This window comes from Scyliorhinus canicula, chromosome 4 (genome assembly GCF_902713615.1).
Source record: "Scyliorhinus canicula chromosome 4, sScyCan1.1, whole genome shotgun sequence".
Taxonomy (NCBI): Eukaryota; Metazoa; Chordata; class Chondrichthyes; order Carcharhiniformes; family Scyliorhinidae; genus Scyliorhinus; species Scyliorhinus canicula.
This window is the reverse complement of record NC_052149.1, coordinates 61,969,680-61,994,010: the sequence shown is the minus strand read 5'-3', so window position 1 is coordinate 61,994,010 and position 24,331 is coordinate 61,969,680. Positions and strand designations below refer to the sequence as shown.

The window sequence follows — 24,331 nt, the reverse complement described above, 5'->3', positions numbered from 1 at the left end:
AGACATAATGGTTAAGAAATATTAATTTAGCAGTGACAAATCATATAAATATTATGAATCCACCCCAGTACTTTGATGTCTTTCATGTCATATAGTATTTTGACAATTTATTACCAGCCTCTGAAACATGACTTATTTTGAAAATGTTAGCTAGGATCAATAATGCAGCTTGTAACTGATAGGACAAGTATCCTTTAATTCAAGGGCTTGTTCCCCGCCACCAAACCCACCCGAATACTAGTCCGTGTTACCCTCAGATGAAAATAAAGATATTTATGTAAATAACTCCCAAACGTGTTCCAATCCTGATCACTCACCACGTGGTTATAGATCATTGTTAAAATTATCTCTATGTTTTACCTCTAACTGTGAGCCGTCCGTGTTGCAATCCTTCCACTGCTATTAAACGTACCGCATTCATATTATCATTGTCCACTATCTGAAAATTTTCCCAAGTAATTGGTCGATTTTGACCTTCTAACAAGTCCAGACCTGCACAAGTTAGGAATATCTGAATCAGAACACCAATAACCTTTCAAAACCAACAAGCATTAATTAATGGACATAGTAATGTGCTTTCATGTCATTGAACTAGAAATCCATGGCAAGACTAATAATTCAGACAAAATTGGTCTGAGTTTAAATCTGTGTGAGGACGGGATTCGAGTCTGTTAAAGTCTTACTCCATGATCTTAAATCTCACCAGGGCTGTTTGAAGATTTTAATCCAGTTTTAAAAATCTGGAAGTACAAAGCTGCTCTTAATTAAACAAATGACCATGAAGCTGTTGAATTGTTGTAAAAACTGAATTGTTTCATTTCTGTCCCATAGGGAAGAAAACCTGCCACTCTTACCCAGTCTGGCCAGTCCTTCATCAACATAACTGACTCTTAATTGCCCCTTGAAAGGACATAGCATGCCACTCAGGTTAATCACCACCTTCTCAGGACAACTGGGGATAGGTAATAAGTGTCAACATGATCACATCGCGAGAATGAAGAAAAGCAACAACAATGTTAATAGGCCTTGTAGAGTAGGCCAAAAGTGGCAGAGGGGGATGTTGTAGGTATATCCAACTGGGATTAAAGCATGGGATGAAAGCAGGGAATTTGGAAGATGGAGGAATAACAAGGATAATAGGTATAAATGAGAAAAGATGGGAGGAGGCTTGGGTAGAGCATCAACACCACTATGGACTGGTTGGGCCGAGTGACCTGTTTCCGTGCTTTAAATCCAATGTAATCTGATGACCGTTTGGGGCAATGGGACTAAGTACTCCAAAGGGGAGAAATTAAAGGTGATATAGGTGTACGATAAGAAGCTGAGGACACAACAGAGACAGTTAGAAAAGGGGTCACGATGGGATAAAAAAGAGGGGGAATAGCAATAATAGGCTTCAGTCTTTTGTGGCAGCTAAAATGTACAGTGGGCAGAGAGGGGCATGGCAAGATTAGAATTGTTAAAAGAAGACAGGGAGGAGAAAATATGAGAGAGTTCCAAGATTAAGATTTGTGGTGGGATTAAGCTGAATTTTGGACAGAATTGAGGTACTTGAAGCATAGACAAGCCAATGTCTAAGTTCAGAGACAGTTGTGCAGAATGAATGAATGCAAATTAAGAACAGAAGTAGGTTATTTGGCCCCTTGGGCCTGCTGGGCCGTTCACTAAGATCATGGTTGATCTGATGTGGCCACAACTTGACATTCTGCCTATCCTCAATAACCTTTTATCCCTTGCTAGTCAAGAATCTATCTCCCTCTGCCTTAAAAATAGTCAATGACCCTGCCTCCACCAGTCTCTGGGGAGGAGAGTTCTACATATTCATGACCATCTGAGCGACATTGCATCTCGCCACCATCTTAAATGGGAGACTCGTTATGTGTTCAGCTGTATGTGGACAGGACATGTGCCTGCAGGGGAGGGAGAGGCAGGGCTTGCTTATTTATCGGGGGCAAGGCCACACATTCAAGTTGCCCAGAGCAGACACTACCGGGAAAGAGTGTAGTGGAGCATTGTAACATAGCTCCAAACGTCAGAGATCCAGTGCCAGAGATGACTGCGTCTGCCCAAGGTTTTGTGGTCCAACTGTGCCAGGTAATACAGGAGTTGGTACCACATGGGCTGGGAGGTCGCCCATTGCAAGTGGCCCTGAAGGTCACAGCTAAATGTTTATGCCAGTGGCTCATTTCAGGGCTGCATGGGAACCTTTGCGACATCTCCCAGTCTGCCGCACATAAGTGCAGATGGGAGATGACCGATCCACCATTTGTGAGGGTGCATAACCCATAAACATTGCCCAGGACCAGGCTAGCCAGGGTCATGGGCTTCATTCGCATAACTGGCCTGCCCCACATGCAGGGACTTATTGGCTGCAGGTACGTGGCTCTGCACTCCTATGGTGGTATGGGATGCCCTTCATAAACTGCAAGGGATTCCACTCCCTCAAGTTGCAGATTGTGTGGGACCATGCAATGCGCATTATGAAAATGTGCGTCCGTTTCCCGGGTGACGTCCATGATAGTTACATGCTTGGATGCTCTCGGATCCCGACTGTCTTTGAGGGAGAGCAGTGGCTAGAGGGATGGCTCCTCAGGGAGCCCCTCAGGAGGTGGCTAATGATGCCAGTGCAGAGGCCCCAAACACTCATGGAGACTTGTTACAATGAGGCTCAAATTTCAGCACATGCGCTGGTTGAGCAGACAATTGGCCTGCTCAAGATGCACTTCTGGTGCGAGGGCTAGTCAAGGGAGAGCCCTCCAGTACAACCTTAAGAGGGTATCATTCTTCAACATAATGTGCTGCACACTCCATAACCGGCACTGCAACAGGGCAAGGAGCTAGATGAGGAGAATATGGGGGACCACTGCATCTCCTTAGGTAAGGAGGAAGTTGAGGAGGGCAGTGAGGGGTAACACCAGGAGGAGGTGGACGAAGGACCTCTGGCAATAGCCAGGGCACAAATGGGGTGCAGGACTTGTGATGCCCTGATTGCCTCTTGCTTTGGGAAGCACCAGGACTAGTGGACAAAAATGTCTCTCTGCTCATCCCCCCGCCCCCATGGGGTCTGAGACCTCCTTCTTGAGAATATTCAAATTGGATGTCTTCTTGGTGATCACTCCTTTCATGGGTATGGTTCTGAAGCCCAATAACTGTCCGATTCAGGAGAATGATGATGACTTGCAGTGAGGATGGAGCAATGCTTCTCGGGTCTGCTGTGAATGCCTGACTCCTGCCTGACAGATGCTTAAACGCACCCTGAACTGGGCGATCTTTGGCCGATTATACGCTGAATGACTCATCTCAGCTGCTGCCCCTTTGAGGTTAGAGGTGCCAGTATGGGCCTACAACTCTTGTACAGGGGGACAGGCTGTCAGAAGCTTTCCTCATGAAGGAAGGAAGCTTGCAGAGATGAAAGGCCTGAGTTGGGGTTGGGGGGGGGAGCGGGAATGGTGCCCATGACCAGGATTAGAATCCCTACAGTGCAGTATGACACATTTCGGCCCTCGAGCCTGCAGTGACCCTCTGAAAGAGCACTCTACCTTGGCCCACTCCCCCATTTAACCTGCACATCTTTGGACTGTGAGAGGAAAGTGGAGCACCTGGAGGAAACCTTTGCAGACATGATGAGAAAGTGCAAACTCCACACAATCACCCAAGGCCAGTATTGGGCCCGGATCCCTAGCGCTGTGATGCAGTAGTGCCAATCACTGTAGCACAATGTCACCCCTAACTAATTACATCAGAGTGACTGGTTGTTACACTGTTGTGGCGGATTGACCTGCCATCCTCCCAGAGGAGATAGAGGAGGTGTTGACATTGTAATTCCAGCCTAAATGTTGAGTCGGCTGTGCATGCTTCAATGAAAGGATAGCAGCAAAGCACTTTTAAGAGTGCATAAAATGACTTTTAATTTACACTGGTGATTACATAAGTAATCTTGTGCTTAACCTCAACCATGCCCATGCTATGACTATAATCTCTTAACTTTCCTCACCCTATCCCGGAGTCTAGGTATCTCCCCAGAATCCACAGCTGATTTTGAGGCAGCTTGCTGATTGCCATGCCCTGTTGCTTGAGATGATGTTTGTGGGCTGCACATGGAGGGCCATGACCTTGAGGATATGGGTCTGCTTTTGGGCAGCAGGGGTGTTGTGTTGCTGCCCTACTAGGTGTGCAGGGCTGGAGGTCTGTCAGTCACAGGAAGGGGAATGTCAACCCCAAGAACGCTGTGAGGTGGTTGGGAGCGAGATCACTGTGGCTGTGTGATGGGTGCGCTAAGGGGTGCAGGTAGACACATGAGAAGGCAGGCTTTCCCCAGCTGTACAAAGAATGTCATTCATCTTCTTCCTGCACTGAATTCCCGCCCTCCTATGCAGAGAACTCACTGTCGCTGCCACCACCTCCCAGGCAGGTTTGGTGGCCTTTCTGGCACGCCATCTGCCGTTTGAGGGTAGAGGGTGCCACACCGCTGCACCATCCCATCCAACATCTTGTTCAGGGGTCCCTCAAAGAAATGTGGGGCTATTCTCTGGGCTGCCATCCCCCGATTGGACTCGGAACGCATGCCGAGGTGTTTCACAGGAAATCTCCTCTGATTGCTGAGATTAAGTAATTCCAGGGGAGTGAATCAGAGGCAGGCTGCTACGAGTATGGCGTGAATCTCGCAAAAGTGATTGAGGATACGACAATTTTTCTCGTCGAATTCTCTCTGGTTTTCTTCCTGAAACCAACACTTTGAAAAAATATCGGAAAATTTTGCCCTATCTGTTTCAATAAGATCACCTCTCGATCGTCTGAACTCCAATGGATATTTTGGAGTCTGTCCGACCTTTTCTCAAAAGATATCTCCCTAATCCCAGGTATCAGTATATTAAATTGCATTGTATAATTATAGTTGTATTGTGTTGAATTATACCATCTCAGAGTATTTAGAGATTTCATCATGAAGTACAACACTGCACATGAAGATGGGTGAGTCTCAGCAACTGAAATGTATGTTCTTTTTTAAAATAAAGGACTGATAATAATAGTATAATCTCAAACTACGTACCCATATTCCAAGAAACCCTTGGTGCATTTGTCTCTGCTGTTCTGATTGAAAAGTGAACCATGATGGGAGCACTAACTTCGAAAAATGTGTCTATTGCCTGAAAATCAACCTAAAGCAAGAAAGAATATCGGTTATGAAGGTTTGCATGCAAGTCATTTCAGAACAGTTATTTGCAATAAAATTTGTGCCTGCGGAGGTACTGGAAAATGGAATATATTTTTCAATCTTGTTTACCTCATGTTAGCATTAAGCATGCCGAAGTTAAGACAAATTAGGTGCTGGTAAATTCCCAAAGTAAATGTCTCAATTAAGTGCCACGATCTCCCATTTCTGGAGATTGAACGTGATTTAATGGTCTAATTGTGCCGGGCTTGGTGTTGGGATGAGGCATGTGAATCTGGCGAGAGACCTCTTGTGAGATTTGCGACACTCAAAACGCCTCATCAGATATAAAGGAGCCTCGTGAAATGTTGTGTTCTGCATTTCGCCCTTACTGGGCAAGATCCAGATCAGCCTATTTAAGTGAGCCATCAAGCTAATCTAAATATGCATTCGCTGGATTCTCCCAGTGCATGGAACTTAACGGCCCCGCCTGGGAGACCTCGCTAGGGTGCCATTTAGTACTTTTCCACAAACATGGACCAGTCATAATGGCACCTGGGTGGGTCTCTCAACCATTAAAGCCGACTGGGTGGGCAGGGACAGGGCAGAGTGGTACCCTTGCACTCTCTCTGGCACCTGGGCACCTTGGCACTGCCAGCCAGCCACTGCCAGGGTGCCTGGGTAGCACTGTCAGGCAGGCAGAGCACTGCCAAGGTGCCAGTGCCAGGATGGCCAAGTGCCAGGTTGGCACTGGCAGGAATCGTGCCCTGGGGGCGGCTTACAGGACTGGGGTTAGGGGGTGTTCCCGTGAACCTTCCCGAAGTTGAGGGGGAGGGCAGATCGAAAACGATGGAAAGATCTAAAAGGAGGGGGCTTGTAAAGATCGGGGCAGCCAGACACAATGGCACCCCAAATTGCGTGGAGCCTCTCCCTGTTGGTGAGCGAATTTCAGTGTGGCTTTGGCGGATTGAAACTCCCCGAGGCTAAAAATACCATCAAAGTGACATTAAATAGCAAGATGTTTCTTGGCACTGCAGCCAACAAGAAACACTCAACTAAACACACCCAAAATTGGACAGAGATATTTTTCCGGTTAAATCGCACCGAGTATTTCTGAATAAGGCCTTTTTGGTGAAGTCTTTTAAAATTGTGCCAATTGTTTTCAGATATTGGAAATTTTAGATTTGAGATTGATTTAACTACTTCCATTTAGCAAAATCAGAACAGATGTGCCCATTCCACCAACCTGGGCTGAAATTTGAAACCAATTGAACTATCTTAACTTTGCATGTTAATAGCACATCCTGCAGACAAACATTTCCACATACAAACAATTTTAAAATTTGGGCATTGTACAAAGAGTGTTCCTGCATAGTACTTTCAGTATATCAATGCATAAATAAGTTTGGATGTATATTCTGAGGAATTGCAAGAAGTGGAAAGATTAGTCAAATTATAAGGAACAGTAACCAGGTGGTATCAAGATTTGATTTTTTAAATAAGTCTTTAGATTGTAGAAAGTTTAGGGAGTTTAGGAACTTCTGAGTTTTGCGGTCCTGGGGAAGAATGAAGTAGAGTATGCGTCTTGTTTTCATTTGGGTAAGTGAGGTTTTCAGCACACTTTTGGCGATGTTATAGTGATGGAACAGATACAACTCTGAGGAAATTCCCAGCGTGGTAAGTGTGCAGGAAGAAATAGGAAAATGGGTGGTATACTCAAAGTTAAGGATGCAAAAGGGCGGTTATTATATACTCCGCAATCGGGATTCTCCGTTTTGCCGGCAGCCTGGGGATTTCCTGACGGTGTGGGGCTGCCTCACAATGGGAAACGCAATAGACCAGCTGGTGAAATGGAGAATCCCACCCTAAAATCAGTTATTAAAAAATATGGATTTAAATTGACTCAACATACCTCACAATTCCTTCTTTCAGTATGACTAATGTTTGGAGGTTGATATGCTATTTTCATTTCATGTAAATCCTGCCAGCTGAATGATGTGATGGATTTGGTGTGGTCATCCAGGTGAGTCAAGTACCCTTCAACAGGCGGTTTGGTGATGTTGAAAACTAGTCTGTCCTTTGGTGTTTCGTCATCCTGTGCATCAACAGCTGCAATGCTCAATGGTGTCAGGATGAATTGATCAACTTCCAGTATATACATTGACATGAAAGCAGCTTTGGGTTGCTGATTTGGAATTGCACCTTTAATGTTAACTCGAATCCAAGCATTTTCTGCCTGTCAAAAAATATTTTGTTTCATCACTGTTTGCTTAATGTAAAACAATCAAATCCCAACCTCAAGCTATGCTCAACATGATTGCAAGTTATTAACTTCAAGACAAAAGAAAATTTTCAATATTATCCCTATTATCAAGGTTTCATCCTCCCACTCTTACTCTAGGTTAAAGTTTTATGTCTTATGATTCAATGACAATGGAAAAACACTCCACATACTGTGTTGTGAGATGCGAGAGCTAGACTAATAAGGTCCCAGATGTGTACTGCAAGGTTATATCAACCTTGACAGAATTGCAAACACTTTCAATAGCCTCAATATACCTCGGCGAGGGAGGGGAGACTTCAGCAAGGGTTCTTTGTTCTCTTCGCTATTTTATGACTGTGATTCAAATTATGCATGCACACAATTTGGGCCAAAAGGCATATCAACTAGCTATAAGGCACTACAGGTCAGGATCTTCCAGCCTAGCTGTCTATACTGTCAGTGAAATTGAGACAACTTAGGCTGGAATATGAATGGAATGACTGTTCGGCCTGATACTGTTTGCTTTGCATAACTTCTGAGTTTACACTCAAGGTATTGCGAATGCCCACTAAGAAAAAGGGTGAGCACATAATTTTAATACTGATTTGGTGGTACTTTTATCCAAAACACACTTTGCCTCTGTTGGGGTCAGAGCATTGTTCTCAAAGGAATGAGTTAGTTATGGTTAGTGACCTGATTTAGAGTGTATTGATAAGTTAACTTCACTTATTTCTAGCTGTTCTGATGCTTTTTTGTTGTTCCACTATCACTTAGACCCTCATGAGCCTTTATGAAATGAAATGAAATGAAAAATGAAATGAAAATCGCTTATTGTCATGAGTAGGCTTCAGTGAAGTTACTGTGAAAAGCCCCTAGTTGCCACATTCCGGCGCCTGTCCGGGGAGGCTGGTACGGGAATTGGACAGCTATTCCATTTTTTCCATTCCATTCCACACTGTTACTGACATCAAAGATAAGTCGGAATCCTTTCAACTGAGTTATTTGGAAGACGGTGACTAATGGAGGGATGCCCAACAAGTGCTCTGTACTCACTTTGCTGGTGACCTCGCATGTCTGTAGAAAGTTGACCAGATTCCATTTGCTGAACATTATTGCATTCTATTCCCAGAGGAAACATTGGTAGCATTGTGTGGAGTCTGCACATCCTCCCTGTGTGTACGCGGGTTTCTTCCGGGTGCTCCGGTTTCCTCCCACAGTCCAAAGATGTGCAGGTTAGGTGGATTGGCCATGATAAATTGCCCTTAGTGTCCAAAATTGCCCTTTGTGTTGGGAGGAGTTACTGGGTTATGGGGATAGGGTGGAGGTGTTGACCTTGGGTAGGGTGCTCTTTCCAAGAGCCGGTGCAGACTCAATGGGCCGAATGGCCTCCTTCTGCACTGTAAATTCTATGAATTCTATGAAACACACCAGGTCACAGGAATGGTAGCATTGTGGCAATGCTACTGGACTAATACTTCAAAGTTCACCATGACAACTGGGAGAGTTTAAATTAAACTAATTAAGTCTGAAATTGAGAAAAAGAATGGTTCTACGATGGCGGCCAGGAAGCTACAAGGGTGCTATACAAGGTCATGTTGTTCCCTTTATGGAAGATAATCCACTGCCCTCACTTGTTCTGGCCTGCACGTGACTCCAGGCTCACAGCAATGTAGTTGCCTCTTAACTACCATCTAGTTCACTACCATCCAGTGAAATCAATGTCGTTGACTCTTATCTACCATCTAGAAAGAGAAGTTCCAAATTTTAAAAAGGGGCTATGGTTGGCAGACTTTATGTGGTGAAAAGCCCTGGTGATCAAAGAGGGCTCAGGATAAGCCACAGAGATTCAGGAATCCAGCAGAAGTTGGGGCAAACAAAGCCCTTTGGAGCAGTGGTATTCTGTTTGACATGGCTGAAAAGCTGAAGTTGTGCTTGTGATTTGGCTTTTGAGCGCATTCTTGGGAATCAGGGGAACGGGGTATTGGGAGATGAGATGAAAACCCTGCAAGGTGGGTGAGGGGCAGGGTTATCCGTTGGTGGGATCCTCAGCTTCGCCGGCAGCGCACTCATGCCCATGGATTTCCGACGGTGGAGGGGTGCCCATAATGGGAAACGGAGGATCCCACTGCCGGTGGAGGAGCAGCGCGCTAGAAAACGGGTGCGGAGGGATGGACAACCTCCTCGCGATCTTTGACTGTGAAAATTAGAATCCCTTGTGAGAGAGCCATTAATGACTCACAGGGTACGATCGAACGGAAACGTTTCTAAATGTCATTTCAGGTGGGTTTAGGTGGGACTCTCTCACTGGCTCTGTTGGTGAGTTCCCCACCACTATTTAACCACATTACCAAGGTGGCAAGCTGGCATTTTTTGCATGCGCCGATCAGACCGGGCTTGTTGGGCGTGGGTGCTGGGGGTGCGGAGCGGAGCAGGGGCCCCTCTGATATTGCGTTCAGGCTGGAGGGGTGGTTGGGAATTCTTTGTGGGCCTCGGAGATCGGACGCTATTTTTAAATGGCGTCCTGATCACTTGCTATGTGCTATGGGGCTATGTGCAGCCTCAGCCGTGGGTTCCCCGTTTGAGCCCCTTATTCAAAGCAGGTTGTGTTGAATAGCCATGTGTTTCTCGGCACTGTGAATGCCAGGAAACACACGGCTAAATGCACTCACTCAGGGACTTTGTTCTCTTTTGGAATGATCATTCCCTTAGAAACTTTGATCGACACTGGGAGGTTTCTCACCGGGCTAGCCCACACTTAGAATTATTTTCATCACTGGATCACTGGGGAGCTGAACTCGCTGGCTAGACCGGGTCCTCAGAGATCGGATCACCATTTTGAAAGGGTGCCCCTAACCCCCCCCCCCCCCCCCCCCCCCCAACCACCCATGGGCAATGTCACATTCATGTACATGGGCATTAAACCACATCCCCCCAAGTGAGCACACCCGGCTGTGGGATCACTGAGGGCCCCGCTTTTCAGACATTTCCAGTCCCCCTTTTGGGACCCCCCTTCCATGACCCCCGCACATCAACCCCCTCCACCTTCCAGAGGCCCATTCAGACCCACATTTCATGTCCCATCCTTCATATCTCCCCTCATCATCCCTTTAATGGGTATGGCCCCCCTCAGGCCCTGATGCTTGGCAGTGCCACCCTGGCATAGAACATAGAACATAGAACAGTACAGCACAGAACAGGCCCTTCGGCCCTCGATGTTGTGCCGAGCAATGATCACCCTACTCAAACCCACGTATCCACCCTATACCCGTTACCCAACAACCCCCCCCTTAACCTTACTTTTTAGGGCACTACGGGCAGTTTAGCATGGCCAATCCACCTAACCCGCACATCTTTGGACTGTGGGAGGAAACCGGAGCACCCGGAGGAAACCCACGCACACACGGGGAGGACGTGCAGAATCCACACAGACAGTGACCCAGCCGGGAATCGAACCTGGGACCCTGGAGATGTGAAGCATTTATGCTAACCACCATGCTACTGTGCTGCCCCACCATCTGGACACCCTGGCACTGCTGCCCTGACAATGCAACCCAGGCATCTTGGTAGTACCAGAGTGGCAATGCCAAAGTGCCCGGGTGCCAGGGAGAGAGCCAGGGTGTCATCCTACCCTATCCCTGACCACCCAGGGACTCCAATGGCCTGGGAAACCCACTGGACACGCAGCTGGGGTCTCCCTCTGGAGGCTGGTAGATGCCGGGAGCCGAATAGGTCCAGAGTCAGCCGCTTAAGTGGGTTTAGAACTCCATCATCTGCCTTCATGGTCGTACCTGAATCTTGAGTTTCCTGTCTCTTCAATTTCCTTTCTCTATGCCTGTTACCTATTTTTTCTCTTCCTCACGTCAGCCATGGAAAAGGCTGTGAGGAGATACTTTGCAAAATGTTCTTATGTCTTTAAGTCATTGCATTTTTATTCTAAATTTCATTGACTGCATCTTTCTACTCCCACCATCTGTGTATTTTCTACTCCAATTCAATGTTTTCATTGCCAGTGGGGAAGTGGGAAGATAAGGGCCAGATTCTCCGAAATCCCGGACAAGTGTTGACGCCGGTGTAAACACCGGAGTAGTGTACACCGGCGTCAACGGGTCTTCTGGCCCAGCGATTCAGTGGCCCTCAGAGGGCCAGCACAGCGGCGGAGTGCTGCGTGCTGCTCCGGCGCTGAAAGGCAGCCCTGCGCCTGGCGGCCGTTTCTGCGCCGACGCCGTGCAAAATGGCAGAGACCTACAGTGGGCCCGCACGGAAGGAGGTAGGCCCACTCCAGATCGCGGGCGCCTGCCTATCGGTAGCCCCCGATCCTGGGCCTGGAAGCCGTGGAGAACCCCCTGGAGTCAGATCCCCCCCCCCCCCGCTCCTCCACTAGGACGTCCATCGCGTCCACTGGTCCGGGCTCCCACCGGATGGTACCAGGTTGGAACTATGCCGGCGGGACTCGCCGGAACTCGGCGGGGTTTCGGCCAGTCGATCGCGGAGAATCGCCATGGGGACCGCTTCCAGCGGCCCCCGACTGGCGCCGTGTTGACCGCGCGGGCACAATTAGTGCCGATTCTCCAGAATCGTTTCCCGGCGTCGGAGTGGCGTGGCGTGAATTCCCCGCGCCACCGCCGATTCTCCGACCCGGTGCGGGCTCGGAGAGTCCCGGCCAAGTACTTTCTGGAGCACTGCTAATAAGGGCTGAACAATTAGGAATGAGGCTGGTTAACAGTGAGGATGGATTTTTGTCTGTATGCCTTTGAAAATGAGGAAGCATTCATGAAAAATGTTGGAGATTAAATAGTTGGAAAAAGACGAAATGGTATTGTAGATTGTGCGTGCAGAGTTCTGGTTTACTGAATAATCTTTTCTCACTATATCCATTCCTACACTTCTAAATATAACTTCAGTTACGTTTTACACTTATTCAATAAATGAAAATATATTTGATTAAATGGTTACCTGGTGGAGGAATCTGGTCCTTTCATCTCTGACCTCTACTCTAATTGGAATATAGTCATTATCAGGAGAGGGTGGACTGAGGTGTTGATATTTCAGCCCCATTGCTAGGAAATCTTCACAGTTGGTCTTTAAGAACCGCACTTCCTTAACACCAGTTGGGCAAGCCTTATTGGTGGGGCATGGAATTGTAGCCTGTCTTACTGAAGAAATGAAATTGTCATCAGTACAGACACATAAACTAAACATTTTCATTACTGAATTGTTACATTTATTGGCATGGCTAGCTGTTACCATTTCAATATACTATTAAGTGAATTGATCTATTTTTACAGAAAAAAAGGTAGTTTCAATATATTTGCATTGCCAAACATAATAAATGTAATTGAAGCAAAATACTTCCAAGTTTCATTATGGCGAGTTTGGGGAGATGTTTCTTGCTGGGTTTTTGGGTGAGACCCACACCAGTATTCACCCACACTTAGGGCGCGATCTAACGGCAGCATTGTGCCCTGCTTGGATCTGGGTGCACTGGTTAAATGTGGGGGGAAGCCAAAATTGGGATACGCGCCAGGCACAAATCGATTCACGATCGAACCGACCTGCTTCTGGTGGCGGGTTCCAGATCCTGCCCAAGCGTGGCGACACACTAACTGACACCAATTAAGACCTATCTCCATCTCAATAGCGAATTGGAAGTCCAATGTAATGGCCTCCGAGGAACTAACCAGCTCCCATGAGTTCAGGGACATGTCCACTGACTCTGGCTCCTTCATGTGCCAGAAGTGTGTCCAGCTGCAGCTCCTGTTAGACAGCTTGACGGCTCTGGAGCTGCGGATGGACTCACTTTGGAGCATTCGCGATGCTGAGAACGTTGTGGATAGCACGTTTGCTGAGTTGGTCACTGTGATGTGAGAGTACCCTTTAAGAAATGGGTGTTTAAGAAATGTATCTTTAAGAAATGGAGATGCTCATGTTACTGGAGTGATGTCAGAGTGTGGGTGGAGCTGAGCTCTACTTCCGCTTTCTTTTAGTTTCAGTTTGAGAAAGAGCTTGGATGTGTCTGTGTTTTTCAGTGAGCTGCATCTGCTATGATCTCTGCCATCCAAAGACTATCTATGGATCTTTTGGCAAACTCAGATTGTAAAAAGGTCTCAGTATTAAATGTAAACCTAATGTGCTCCTGTTTGAAAGTTTGTTAAGACTTTTGGGTGTAAAAGGACAGCATACAAGTTACTTAGTGTTGTATTCTTTGGGGGGTGTATTTGATTTGCTGGGTGCTAATATATTCACTGTCTGTTTTAAAAAGGTTAACTTGAGTTCATAGAATAAACATTGTTTTGTTTTAGAAATCACTGGTCTATTTTCTGCTGTACCATACCTGTCGAGTAAGCCGTGTGCTCCCCATACCACAATCTATTAAAAGTTGTGGGTCAGGTGAACGTCATGATATACTTTGGGATTCTCTAAACCCTGGCCCATAACAGTCACACCGCAGGTGAAAATTACTGAGGGAGATCGAAAATGGGTGACCAAAAGACAGAGCAAGAGTACAAAGGCAGTGTAGGTGTCCCCTGCGTTCATCTCCCTGCAAAACAGATATACAACTTTGGATACTGTTGAGGGAGATGGCTTACCAGGGGAAGGCAGCAGCAGTCAGGTTCATAGCACTGTGGCTGGCTCTGCTGCACAGGAGGGCAGGAAGCAGAATGGCATTGCTATAGTGATAGGGGACTCAGTTGTAAGGGGAATAGACAGACGGTTCTGCGGATGTTGCCTCACTGGTGTAAGGGTCAAGATGTCTCGGAGCGGCTGCAGGACATTCTGGGGGGGGGGGGGGGTGAACAGCCAGCTGTTGTGATGCATATAGGCACCAACAATATAGGTAAAAAACGGGATGAGGTCCTATAAGCTGAATTCAGGGAGTTAAACTAAAAAGTAGGACCTCAAAGGTAGTAATCTCAGGATTTCTACCAGTGCCACAAGCTAGTCAGAGTAGGAATGTCAGGTTAGATAGGATGAATCTGTGGCTTGGGAGATGGTGCAAGTGGGAGGGATTCAAATTCCTGGGGCATTGGAACCGGTTCTGGGGGAGGTGGGACAAGTTCAAATCGGATGGTCTGCACCTGGGCAGGACTGGAACCAATGTCCAAGGGGAGTTGTTTGCTAGTGCTGTTGGGGAGAGTTCAAACTGTTGTGGCAGAGGGATCAGAACCGATGCAGGTAGTCGGAGGGAAGTAAAACAGGTGCAGAAACAAAATGCAGTAAGGGGAAAAGTGTAAGGCAGAGAAAACATAGTCAAAAATCAAAAAGGGCCACAGTACAGGGTACAGTAACTGAGGAGAGCTCAGTGAATAGGCCCAGTAATACTAAAAGGAATAAAACGGGAAGTAAAAACATAAATAGAAAGCAAAGCAGTCGGTTATTACATTAAGAAATGGGTTCAACGACAAGGAAAATTAGGAGAAAAGTTAAAAAGAAAAATAACTTAGAAGAGGTTACTGATAGAGGTATTCAGATTCAAAACAGAGGTATAATAGCCAACATAAGGGTACTTTATCTAAATGCTCACAGTATTCGGAATAAGGTAAATGAGTTGATGGCACAAATCATCGTGAATTACTATGATTTAGTGGCCATTACTGAAACATGGTTAAAGGATGGTCACAACTGGGAGTTAAAGATCCAAGGGTTTCAAATTATTCGGAAGGACAGAGGAGATGGTAAGGGAGGTGCTGTAGCTCTGTTATTTAAGGATGACATCTGGGCAGTATTAAGGGATGACAGCGGTGCTATGGAAGATAAGGTTGCACACATTTGGGCGGAAATCAGGAATAGTAAGGTGAAAACGTCACTGATAGGAGTAGTCTATAGGCCACCAAATAGTAACATTACAGTGGGGCGGGTAATAAACAAAGAAATAACTGATCTCATAGTTAGGGATCCTCTCGGGAGGAGTGGTCACAATATGGTGGAATTTAAAATACAAATGGAGGATGAGAAGGTAAAATCAAACACTAGTGTTTTGTGCTTAAACAGAGGAAATTACAATGAGAGAAGAGCTAGCTAAGGTAGACTGGGAGCAAAGCCTTTATGTTGAAACAGTTGAGGAACAGTGGAGAACCTTTTAAGCGATTTTTCACAGTGCTCAGCAGAGGTTCATACCAAACAAAAAGGAAGAATGGCAGAAAGAGGGAAAATTGACCTTGGATATCTAAGGAAATAAGGGAGATAATAAAATTGAAGGAAAAAGCATACAAAGTGACAAAGATTAGTGGGAGACTAGAGAATTGGGAAATTTTTAGAGGGCAACAGAAAGCTACTGAAAAAACTATAAAGAAGAGTAAGATAGGTTATGAGAGTAAACTTGCTTAGAATATAAAAAGTTTCAACAAATACATTAAATAAAAAAGAGTGGCTAAGGTAAATACTGGTCCTTTAGAGGATGAGAAGACAGATTTAATAATGGGAGATGAGGAAATGGCCGAGGAACTGAACAGGTTTTTTGTGTCGGTCTTCACAGTGGAAGTCACAAATAACATGCCAGTGACTGATGGAAATGAGGCTACGACAGGTGAGGACGTTGAGACGATTGTTATCACGAAGGAGGTAGTGATGGGAAAGTTAATGGGCCTAAAGGTAAACAAGTCTCCTGGCCTTGATGAAATGCATCCCAAGGTATTAAAAGAGATGGCTAGGGAAATTGCAAATGCACTCGTCATAATTTATCAAAATTCACTCGACTCTGGGGTGGTCCCGGTGGATTGGAAATTAGCAGACGTGACACACTGTTTAAAAAAGGAGGTAAGCAGAAAGTGGGTAATTATAGGCAGTTAGCTAAACTTTGGTAGTAGCAAAGATGTTGGAATCTATCATCAAAGAAGAAATAGCGAGGCATCTGGATGGAATTTGTCCCATCGGGCAGACGCAGTGTTGGTTCATACGTGGCAGGTCATGCCTAACTAATTTAGTGGAATTTTTTGAGGACATTACCAATGCGATAGACAACGGGATTTCCAGAAAGCTTTTGACAAGGTGCCACACAAAAGGTTGCTGCATAAAATAAATATGCATGGCATTAAGGGTAAAGTAGTAGCATGGATAGAGTATTGGTTAATTAATAGAAAGCAAAGAGTGGGGATTAATGAGTGTTTCTCTGTTGACAATCAGTAGCTAGTGGTGTCCCTCAGGGTTCCGTGTTGGGCCCGCAATTGTTCACCATTTACATAGATTATTTGGACTTGGGGACTAAGTGCAATGTGTCCAAGTTTGCAGACAACACTAAGATGAGTGGTAAAGCAAAACGTGCAGAGGATACTGGAAGTCTGCAGAGGGATTTAGATAGGTTAAGTGAATGGGCTAGGGTCTGGCAGATGGAATACAATGCTGACAAATATGAGGTTATCCATTTTGATAGGAATAACAGCAAAAGTGATTATTATTTAAATGATAAAATATTAAAACATGCTGCTGTGCAGAGAGACCTGGGTGTGCTCGTGCAAAATGTTGGTTTACAGGTGCAACAGGTGATTAAGAAGGCGAATGGAGTTTTGTCCTTCATTGCTAGATGGATGGAGTTTTAGACTAGGGAGGTGGTGCTGCAATTTTATAAGGTGTTAGTGAGGCCACACCTGGAGTATTGTGTTCAGTTTTGGTCTCCTTAGCTGAGAAAGGACGTACTGGCACTGGAGGGTGTGTAGAGGAGATTCACTAGGTTAACCCCAGAGTTGAGGGGGTTGGATTATGAGGAGAGGTTGAGTAGACTGAGACTGTACTCGTTGGAATTTAGAAGGATGTGGGGGATTTTATAGAAACATATAGAATTTTGAAGGGAATAGATAGGATAGATGTGGGCAGGTTGTTTCCACTGACGGGTGAAAGCAAAACTAGGGGGCATAGCCTCAAAATAAGGGCAAGTCGATTTAGGATTGAGTTTAGGAGGAACTTCTTCACCAAAGGCTTGTGAATCTATGGAATTCCCTGCCCAGTGAAGCAGTTGAGGTTCCTTCATTAAATGTTTTCAAGATAAAGATAGATAGTTTTTTGAAGAATAAAGGAATAAAGGGAGCTGAGTCCACAAAAGATCAGTCATGATCTCTTTGAATGGCAGAGCAGGCTTGAAGGGCCAGGTGGCCTACTCCTGCTCATAGTTCTTATGTTCTCATGTTCTTACGTTCACAGTGAGAGGTCACACAGGCGTCGTTTCGCTCTCTCTTTTAAAAACAGGAAGCTGGCGCAATGGCTGTTGAGAGGAGCTGAGGAGGTGAGTAGCCACTTCCATTCCCCAGTATGCAGCCGAGTCTCCGTGGAGTTGCTGCCCCAGAGCTCGGGGGGGTAGGCAGGACCTGGGTAGTGGGGCTGGATCCTGCAGGGGAGGATGGGCCTGGTCGAAGGTTGCCCTGGGCTGGGGGGGTGAGGGGCTTGCCATCTCTGGAGCCTAGAAGCCATCCTCCAATATTATGTATACCCATAGCAGGGGTGACTATAGCTGCCTACCAGACACTTCCAGGACAGAGCCCTGTTCTTGGTTATATGTGAAAGTCACTTTAACTCCCTTTGGCTTTGAGCAGCCTGTAGTGGAACAGCTGAAGGTTATTGTTATTAAGGAATTGGCATTGTTAGTTATGAGAGCACTTTGCAACTCTCAAGTGCATTCTAGTGGATACACAAACCATTTTTCAGACAAGTGTTATTGCCTAGCATTCCTTCAAACTGCGAGGCCTAGACACTTTTCCTGAACCCTGAGTGTGTCAGCACCACAGAGACAGCAGCCAACAATCAAACACCCAGGAGATGGGTTTCAGCACTGGGGATATCCTCGTGACCAGTAGGTGAGTGTGTAGAGGGTATTTGAACACAGTCTCCTTAATATTCCTGGCAGGGGTCTGAGGTCTGGGGCCTAGTGGCCTCTGATGTGGGCAGAGGTGCGTTTGTAGACAGGGATTCTCCAGCACAACCGACTCGGTGTTGGCACTCTGAGAGAAGGGGGGATACGCTTACGGGAGTTGAGGGTCCCAGGATGAAAGACCTAACTGATTTTTGATCTCTCTCCTTCTCTATTTCCTTACAGATGACATGATGGATGGCGTTGTCGAACCTGCAGCAGCAACCCTCGGGGTGGTCGTGCAATCCAGGCGACCAGATGCAGGAGAAGGTGGCAGCAGCATTGATGCAGGCAGGATGCAGCACCCCATGTGCAGGGGGCCGCCACACACCCTGCAGACCTGGCCACACATCAGGTCGAGGAGGAACCAAGAGGGGTCGCCAGCGATGCCCTAAGGTGTACAAATGTCTTTGGTCGCCGGACCAGGAGGAGTTGGAGGATGAGCTCAGGGAGGAACTGTGGGAGCAGCCAGAGGATGGAGGGCAGGTGGCGGCATCCTTGCCCGCTTCTCATAGGATGGAGCTTTGTCCGTCAGCCCACCCCCTATGCTCCTCCAATCCCTCCAAGCCCCCCTTTCCCCCTAACCTCCCTCCCCAATTCCTCCTTCCCTCCAATCCAACCCTCCCATTCCCCCTTCCCCCTCCCCCTCCACCCCCAAACTCCCCTCCATTCACCCTCTCCCCCATTGATCAACCCTATCCCCAGCCTTCCCACCCATCCCCCAACCGTGCCACACTATTCTCCTTCCCCGACTACTCTGTTCCACCATCCCAGGGTCTATGTAACATCACCGTAGGGTAATTGGCCTGTGTCGGCACTGTCAGTGGGTCAATATACAAGGCAGGAGGGTGATGATAACCTGCTGTGGGGTAAGCTCTGGTGCCTTTCAGTTTATGCCATACTCTGATTCCTGTCTTTCTGCTGAAAGCACGCTCACACCCATCAATTGAACGGGGTCTGCATTGGGAGCTTGTGATCTCGGACCACTGTGCCCAGAGGGCAGGGTGTGAGTGTGTGTGTGTGTGTGTGTGTGTGGGGGGGGGGGGGGGGGGGGGGGGGTAGAGGGCAACTGAGGATGGGGGTGGGCTTTCAGTTAGGCCCGATGTGCAGAATAATGGGACAGAGGCTTTACCTATATCAGTTATTAGATGCTTAATAGTTTGAAACATTTGAAACTCCCATTGCCCCCAGCTACAGATAGTGCCCCCCACCCCTCCAGTGCCTCCCAGTGCCTACTCAGTGATCCTCTATCATCTTAATCTTCCATGCTCTGCCACTACGTCCAGCTATGACTCAATGATGCACATCTGAGGTGGGGGCAGCCTGCTGCTTCTCGCACCTTGGGCCTTGTGATGCCCTTAGCGGATGTCCATTGGCGGCCCTGCAGCTAGTGCTCCAACCCCCTTGGGGGGACAGGGTATCCCGTCTCGCCTCCATGGTGTCCAGAAGCCTGGTGAGATCGGCCTCCTCGAAGCGTGGAGCAAGTTTGTGTGGTGCCATGCTTGTGTGCTGATTGGGAATGAATTGGATGGGGGTATTTAAAAGCAGCTCCCCCTTGTTAGCGGGGAGCTGACGGGTGCAAGTCTGCTGTATCAGCTAGTGGGACAGGCAGTATCAGAGTGAAACACGTGGGGCTTCATTTTCGGCACCAAGTGCCATTAAAAAGAGGCCACCATCTTGCCGACCCGCCCGTTGGGAATCACCCAGGAGGTCGTGCACAAAATGACACTTTGGATTTTACCCATTATATTGCGCTCTTCAACATTTCTTTGGGCCTTGGGGAGTTTCACCCGGTCTAGCCCACACTTGGAAATATTTTCAGCAATGGGGAGCTGAACCCTCCTGCGACGCTGCCTCCTCAGAGATTGGGCCACCATCTTGAAAGGGTCCCTTCATCACTAAGTGAGCTTGAGGATCCCCTACACTCTCCACTCATGGGAAATGTCACCACCTGCACACATGGGCATTACCCGCTCCAAGTGAGGACACCCTGCTATGGTGTCATTGAGGGTCACCTTTTTCAGGCCTCCCCACACCCACATTTGGGCTGCCCCTTTTAGGACCCGCACCCATCACCCCAAACCTTTGCGGCTCCATCAGACCTGCCCTTCAATCCTCCTCACTTCATGCCCCTCCATCCCCCCTTTTATAGGTATGGCCCCCCTCAGGCCCTGACTTTAGGCAGTACCACCCTGGCAGCTGGGCACCCTGGTACTGCAATCCTTGCCACTTCCAGTGTTGCAGTGCCAAGGTGCATAGCTGGCAGTGCCAAGGTGTCCAGGTGCCAGAGGGCAGGCCAGGGTGCCATGCTGCCTTCTCCAGATTAGCTGAGGTTTCAAATGGCCTGGGAAACCTCTCAGGCGATGCTATGCCTAGTCCACATTTGTGGAGGCCTCCTCGCTGGGGAGGCCATTAGTTTCTGGGAACCCAGCGCAGGGATGAGTTGTGACATCTCGCGAGATTAGGTGGATCCCGCGAAACATCTTGAATGTCGCAGATCTACTGAGAAGCCCCTTGCGCGACTGAGCAGAATTGTCGCAACACCAAGTCAGGTGTGAAGATTTCATCAAATCGTGGGATTTAAAGTGGGAAAGCAGCCTTCAGAGGTAAATCAAAAATTTGATGCCATTTAATGTCTGGGAATCAATAGTTAAAGCAATTGTGAACAGTTTGTACAACAGTCAAGACAAAGAAACCCTAAAGGGAAAGTGGTAAAACCTGGATGCTGGATTAGTTGTTAAAAATGGAGAGGAAGCTTTGTTTGAAGGAGTCATTTGGAAAACCTGTATGGATTTCAGAATCCAAACTGCTCATGGAAAGCATTTTTGTGAAAGAAAATTTTGAAGCATGTACTTTGGTCGTGGAGTTTGGAAACTTTCATGAAACAATCATCTGGGGTTATTCTGAGGAGAAATCCACAGACATTCATTTGAGGGTCAGAGGAGAGTGTGTATTTGGCCCAGCCATCTTGTGTGTTACTGTGACTATTTTAGGTTAATATATACTTTTTAATCCATGTTAATCTTACAATCTGCATGTATTTCTTCTGCTGAATGAGTAAATGTGTATTGCATCACAATCTAATCTTTTCATGTTCAACAAATCTTTTTCTTCTTCTTATTAAAACAGATTAGCAGCCCTTTGACTCTGTTCCTCCACTTTTTATAAAAAAAAGCAAAGGTTACGGGACGGGATTCTCAGTAAACGCTGGAGTGTTTTACGACGGTGTTATCTGGTGCCTGGGATCAATGATCCTGCACTTCAAAGGGGGCCAGCACAGCACTGGAGGTCTTCACACTGCTCCAGCTGCTGGTACGGGTGTCAGCACGGGCAGCACAGGTCTGCGCATGCGCGCCACGGCTGCAGCGAGTTTGTGCATGCGCGTGGGTTGCCGTCTCCACATCGGCCCCGATGCAATATAGCGGAGACCTACAGGGGGCCGCCACGGAGGAACATAGGCCCCCACCGGGATAGGCCCGCCTGCCAATCGGTAGGCCCTGATCGCGAGCCAGGTCACCATGGAAGCCACCCCCTGGAGTCGGATCCACTCCCCCCCCCCCACCAGGGCGCGCCCCGCAGCATGGACGCCAAGGTCCCGCCGGGTAGGACCACACGAGAACGATACCAGCGGGACTCGGCCTAACTCGGCGGGCACTCGGTCCATCGTGTGGGGAGAATCGCCAGGGGGTGGGGGGGGGGGTGCTCACCGGCGCTGTGCCGGCACCAATGGGACGATTCTCCGGTCGAGTCGGAGGACCAGCGTTGGAGCGGTGTCGCGTGATTCGCGCCTCCTCCGGCAATTCTCAGACCCGGCGTGGGGTCGAACAATCCCGCCCACGGTTTCTGAACCAGGGTTCGATTCTGGAATCTTCCCGTCCAGTTGTAGCATTGTTATAACCCTGCATGGGACTCATCCAGCTGGAAATGATTGTTCCCTAGTTCTGATTGGGCTTTGAGTTGACCAGCACGAGTATAACTGGTCAGCTACTGTAGCAGCTGACAGAAAGAAGTGACAACCCTGAGATGTGTAACCGGGTCATGTGTAAATACCTTTTGATACTGAATAAATGTCTTTCTTATGAACTCTTTGGACTCCCCTTTGTCGTTTACGCCAAACATCAACTGGGATCATATTGCTATAATTTCCAGAAAATGTTTCCCAACATAAACCTTTGACAGTGCTATATTTTAATGGTCTATTAAAATATTGTTTTTAAATCACAAAGATAGTAAGTACCTTTCCTAACATTTTGCTTCAATGCAGTATCTAGCAAATTCTCTGGGCGATACCTCGGATCATCAACAATTAGCTGTCCATGGGCTGGAACAAGGGCCTCAGTTGAAAAGACCTTTACTGTACAAATAGAGTTTGTATTGTATTTGAAAGACACAACATTTTTATCAATAGGATTTGATATCCCATAAAACTTTTGGACCTGAAGGCTAACCAATCCAAACTTGATGAGACTGGATTTTGGTTCTGTAATTTGGACATTCAAAAGGAATGTTTCCAGAGAGGTCTGAGATTCTGTGAATCTGGAAAGGAAATAAAAACAAAATTGACATGATTTGCATTTCTGCACCTTCGCAGCTTGGTTTTTATAATTGGTTCGCAGAGGGCATATTACAAGTACTTGATCATTAACTGAGCAACATTTTTAATACATTAACATCTAAATACAATCTTAATCAGTAACCAACAGATTTGTACTGGTGTGCAGTAAGAATTAAGCCAAAGAAAGAGTTGTGAGTCAGGACCTTGTTTCCAACTGTACCATGTAATTATATTCTGCTAAATTCGACATGTTAGCAAGATGTTAAAATTATTTCTTCTCATTTACTTAAGTTTTAGATGTCTTTATTGATACTATTTGATCAACAAAAGATCTGAATTATTGTTAAAAACGTGCTGCTGATTAACCGCCAAGCACTACAAATAAGCTGTGGGTAAATCCTCTGACTGGTGTGGTTGACTCAACAGGGACATGGGTTTGTTTGATGGTTAGGGTTCAGCTGGTTGCATAGGCACTGTAAAGTCTCAGGCAAGCGACTACTCGGAGGTGACGACTATAGAAAAGTTAGATTTATTCCCTTATATATTTACACCTCCTACTCCCTGAAGGGTCTCCCATGCCCGGCCCAAACTTGGACCAGGGTATTTATATCTCAGCAATCTCTGGTTAAAGGGGGCAGCTCCACCCCCCTATAGGTAGATCACAGGTAAGGCCACAGGGACTCTAAGGTTGCAGATACCTGGGCCTCCTGTAGGGTTATAAGAGGAACCAAATCTGGAATAACTCTCAGGCGAAGGTTTCCAATGATATCCACTAACTTGACTGCTGAAGAGTGCATGTCTGCATTGTGATGAGGAAGGAATGAACTGTGGTACCTTCCAATGTTTCATAACTTCACAACATGCAATGTTTAGGGCCACTTATAAAGAGTATCAATTGGACAATTATGAAAATATGCCACACAATCATTTTCAGGAGAAGAAGGGAGAAGATTGAAAGAGAAAAATAAATCACTGCATATGATGGAAATTATTATTGAAAACAAGTTTCAGCTTTCTACTGATTATTTTGGGAGGTGATTGTCATATGGTTAGGACTCTGGTGGGAATTTGTATCACTTAGAGCTGTGTGGGTCCGCCATTTTGTACGGGGCCGCAGACCCGAGGCCAGAAGTGCAGGGCCCTGCTACCCCCCTTCAAAACGGAGAATCACTGTGGACTTTCTCCAGGAAAGTCCAGAGTAATCTGCGCCTGTTTTCTGGTGGGCGTGGGGACATAGCCCCATTATCAGAGAATTCCACCCATGATACTTTTTCCTCATCTGTTCCGGAATGACTATTCATCATCACCTTAATATCATGGTAATTCAAACATATCTCTGCTGTAAATGTAATTGAACGGCTAAACAATTCATACCATTGATAACACATGATGATTATTTGGATTACCTATAGATTCTTAGCATCACGTTATCTTCCTCTAGTAGAGGGCAGCCATTGTGGGTGTACTTCACTTCGTGAGGAAGAAAATGACAGTCAAAGACCTGCTCAGAAATATAGACATATGTTA

General features: G+C 46.8%; 1 protein-coding gene across 2 annotated transcripts in view; it reads right to left on the bottom strand.

Annotated features, from left to right (window-relative positions):
• The window catches only part of frem1b (Fras1 related extracellular matrix 1b), a 344,830-nt gene that overhangs the window by 233,552 nt on the left and 86,947 nt on the right, over positions 1 to 24,331 (bottom strand). For both annotated transcript variants that reach the window (XM_038794342.1, XM_038794341.1), the window contains exons 3-8: positions 24,211 to 24,305; positions 22,487 to 22,785; positions 12,369 to 12,568; positions 7,065 to 7,388; positions 5,051 to 5,159; positions 361 to 492 (exon numbers count right to left, since the gene is read on the bottom strand). In XM_038794342.1, coding sequence (XP_038650270.1) covers positions 361 to 492; positions 5,051 to 5,159; positions 7,065 to 7,388; positions 12,369 to 12,568; positions 22,487 to 22,785; positions 24,211 to 24,305 — 1,159 coding nt within the window. The remainder of the gene's footprint in view (positions 1 to 360; positions 493 to 5,050; positions 5,160 to 7,064; positions 7,389 to 12,368; positions 12,569 to 22,486; positions 22,786 to 24,210; positions 24,306 to 24,331) is intronic.